Raw genomic sequence first — 3,355 nt, 5'->3', positions numbered from 1 at the left:
TCGCTGTTCCCGGCGCTGTCCCGCATCGGGGAATCGTCTTCCCGCATTGTTTCGGGCCTTATAGCCTAATAATGTAGCCTGTCTTTCTCAACCCCTGACCCTGTAGTCCTTAACACGGATTAGAGGATCAATAAACACGCGTTAATCCGTCGGAGGGGGAATATTGCGGTACCGTTCGTTCGCGCACACTGGCCGCGCGCCACAGTCAGAGAGCTGTCCGCCAGACTGGGGACGCTGGGGCTCTTATAGCAGCAGAGCAGGCAGGAGGATTTTGGGGAACGTTGTGATTTTGTGGGAGGGGGTGTAACGTAATACCACCAGGAGAAAGGGAGGCTGAGAACTATGACGGGGGGAAAACAATATTTTTTCAAGAGCTATACAGTATTTGTCGGACTGTCGGAGATAAAAATGTAGTCTGTGGCCTATATAACTTTACGCATATATGAAGCTGAGATTTTATAAGAAATGTGTGTTTTTATATGTCTGTATTGGGTGGAGGTCTTGGAATAAATAAAAATGTTGTATCATAATTCATATAGTAGGCTATCTGCAGAAGCATATGTAGGCCACTTTTATTTGCTTAGCGTATTTGACCAAATATCCGAATTTCGTGAATCAATGACATGACACATTACATGCGCAAACATCGTGGTGGATAGCCTACACTACAGTACAGATGACGAAAATTGCAGTTCACATAAGATAATAATTTCTTAAGGGCGCACTATTTTAAACCTACTTTATCCAGTGTTCTAACTTCTCCCACTGTGTAGACATTAAAGAGGCGGCCGTAGGATACGTGGCGTGGGCTGCAGACAGGAGTGTATAGTGAAAAACTGAAAATACCAGGCGGGCCTGCAGGCTTGCTGAAACGAGGGAGCTTTCAGCAGCGGGGGGTCTCTGGCTGCTCATAAGCAGACCTGGGCTGTTTATTTTCCCGTCAGCAGGCCCGGGCGTTGAGGTATGCGCTAAATGTGTCTGAACTCCTGCAGGGATTCTCGACACAGCGGCTCAGGTTTAAAAGGCAGGGCCGTCCCAGGGTGCGCGCAGGGCGGATCCGAGTGCACAGCGGGGACGCTGATGCGGTCGGTGGCTGGAAAGTGCATTGCAAACATTGGAGGTGAGAAAGATGGAAAGGTATGTATATATGAGAGAGGCGCCCACGCGCGCGCACACACACACACACACGCACGCACGCACGCACGCACGCACGCACGCACGCACGCACGCACGCACGCACACACACACACACACACACACACACACACACACACACACACACACACACACACACACACGCACACACACACACACACACACACACACACACACGCGCGCGCACACACACACACACACACGCGCACACACACACACGGCCCGTTCGTTTATGACCACCCACTTCTTCTTGAGGCCACCGCAAATGTAATATTAAAAGCCAACAGAAGTCTTTTTATGTGCATGTAGAAGTCGCGCAGTCTGCCAACCTCAGCAGGCATCAGTGGTGGTGAGCAATCCCGCTAGTGCCTCTTCATCTCCGCTGGAGGGCATGATGATGTGAGGAGGAACACACACACGCACGCACACACCAGCATATTCCACTCTGATTCATTTACAAGGCTATTTTTTATTTATTTTTTACTCTGCCTATATGTATGGACACAGAATACTGTTCTCCTCTATAAGTGAAATCGCCTGAGAGTTTGATGGAATGACTGCACTATACCCACCATGACCTCATTAATCAATATATGTAGGCCTATTGTATACCCCATTTCTAGGATCCGATTAATATCAACTTCGCTGTAACCCAAGTCGCCCCCCCATCCTTTATACAAACATCCTCCCTCTGCAGAGCCTTCAATCAGATGATCTTTCCCGTATTAGCTCGTTTACCCAATTTACACCCTGCTGCTAAAGATAATTCCGAAGGCAATTAGGGCCACTAATCTTATTTGAGACTGAAATGCATTTTCTGCCAACATATATAGGCTTCTCAGCGTTCATTTCACTGCAGCCAGCAGACAGTGGTGCCCTGCAGCGTGCTGCTCTCCAAGGTACTGAACTAAGCAACACCTGAAACACCACACCTGATTATATATACCTATTCCGGTGGTCCTTAATTGAGCTATAGGGGGTTCCAGGTGGTCCCCATGCAGCTAAATGAGCTATAGGGGGTTCCAGGTGGTCCCCATGTAGCTAAATGAGCTATAGGGGGTTCCAGGTGCATGGTCCCCATGTAGCTAAATGAGCTATATGGGGTTCCAGGTGGTCCCCATGTAGCTAAATGAGCTATAGGGGGTTCCAGGTGGTCCCCATGTAGCTAAATGAGCTATAGGGGGTTCCAGGTGGTCCCCATGTAGCTAAATGAGCTATAGGGGGTTCCAGGTGGTCCCCATGTAGCTAAATGAGCTATAGGGGGTTCCAGGTGGTCCCCATGTAGCTAAATGAGCTATATGGGGTTCCAGGTGGTCCCCATGTAGCTAAAGGAGCTATAGGGGGTTCCAGGTGGTCCCCATGTAGCTAAATGAGCTATAGGGGGTTCCAGGTGGTCCTCATGCATGCAGCTAAATGAGCTATAGGGGGTTCCAGGTGGTCCCCATGTAGCTAAATGAGCTATAGGGGGTTCCAGGTGGTCCCCATGTAGCTAAATGAGCTATAGGGGGTTCCAGGTGGTCCCCATGTAGCTAAATGAGCTATAGGGGGTTCCAGGTGGTCCCCATGTAGCTAAATGAGCTATAGGGGGTTCCAGGTGGTCCCCATGTAGCTAAATGAGCTATAGGGGGTTCCAGGTGATCTCCATGTAGCTAAATGAGCTATAGGGGGTTCCAGGTGATCTCCATGTAGCTAAATGAGCTATAGGGGCTTCCAGGTAATACTTTTACTTGGCAAATATTGTTTACTCCACTATACATTTATTTGAAAACTTTAGTTACTATAGTTACTTTGTATATTGAAACATACAAACCACTTCAGGCCTATAGGCTATAGCCTACATTTCGGCCATTTGAAAATAGCCGATTTACAAGCTCACCAAAGTCACATGCAGTGAGGCGACGCATTGTGAGCTGTAGATCTGCTATTTTCAAAAGATTGTTTTATTTTTTACATTTTATACATTTGAAAACTTGTGAAATGAGACATTCTGCATAATGATTAGGCTATACTTTTACTGTTGGTACTTTAAGTATAACCAATGATTTTGTATAGCTATATACATTTTGAATTATGGACTTTTACTTGTAATGGATGGAGCATTTCTGTGCATTCCTGCAGTATTGATACTTTTACTTATAAGTAAAACAATTTAGTACGCCCAGTTTCCACCACTGCATGGCGACAGACTGACAGCCAGTGT

General features: G+C 47.1%; 1 protein-coding gene across 1 annotated transcript in view; it reads right to left on the bottom strand.

Moving 5' to 3' along the window:
- Positions 1–179, bottom strand: part of LOC306938554 (twist-related protein 2-like) — a 1,480-nt gene extending 1,301 nt beyond the window's left edge. The window contains exon 1 of the mRNA XM_079522778.1: positions 1–179. This exon is cut by the window's left edge and continues 589 nt beyond it. Coding sequence (XP_079378904.1) covers positions 1–47 — 47 coding nt within the window. The 5' untranslated portion in view covers positions 48–179.
- Positions 180–3,355: the final 3,176 nt, after the last annotated feature.

The sequence above is a fragment of the Electrona antarctica genome (assembly GCF_951216825.1).
Source record: "Electrona antarctica genome assembly, chromosome: 15".
Classification (NCBI taxonomy): domain Eukaryota; kingdom Metazoa; phylum Chordata; class Actinopteri; order Myctophiformes; family Myctophidae; genus Electrona; species Electrona antarctica.
This window is presented reverse-complemented; position numbering and strand designations above follow the sequence as displayed.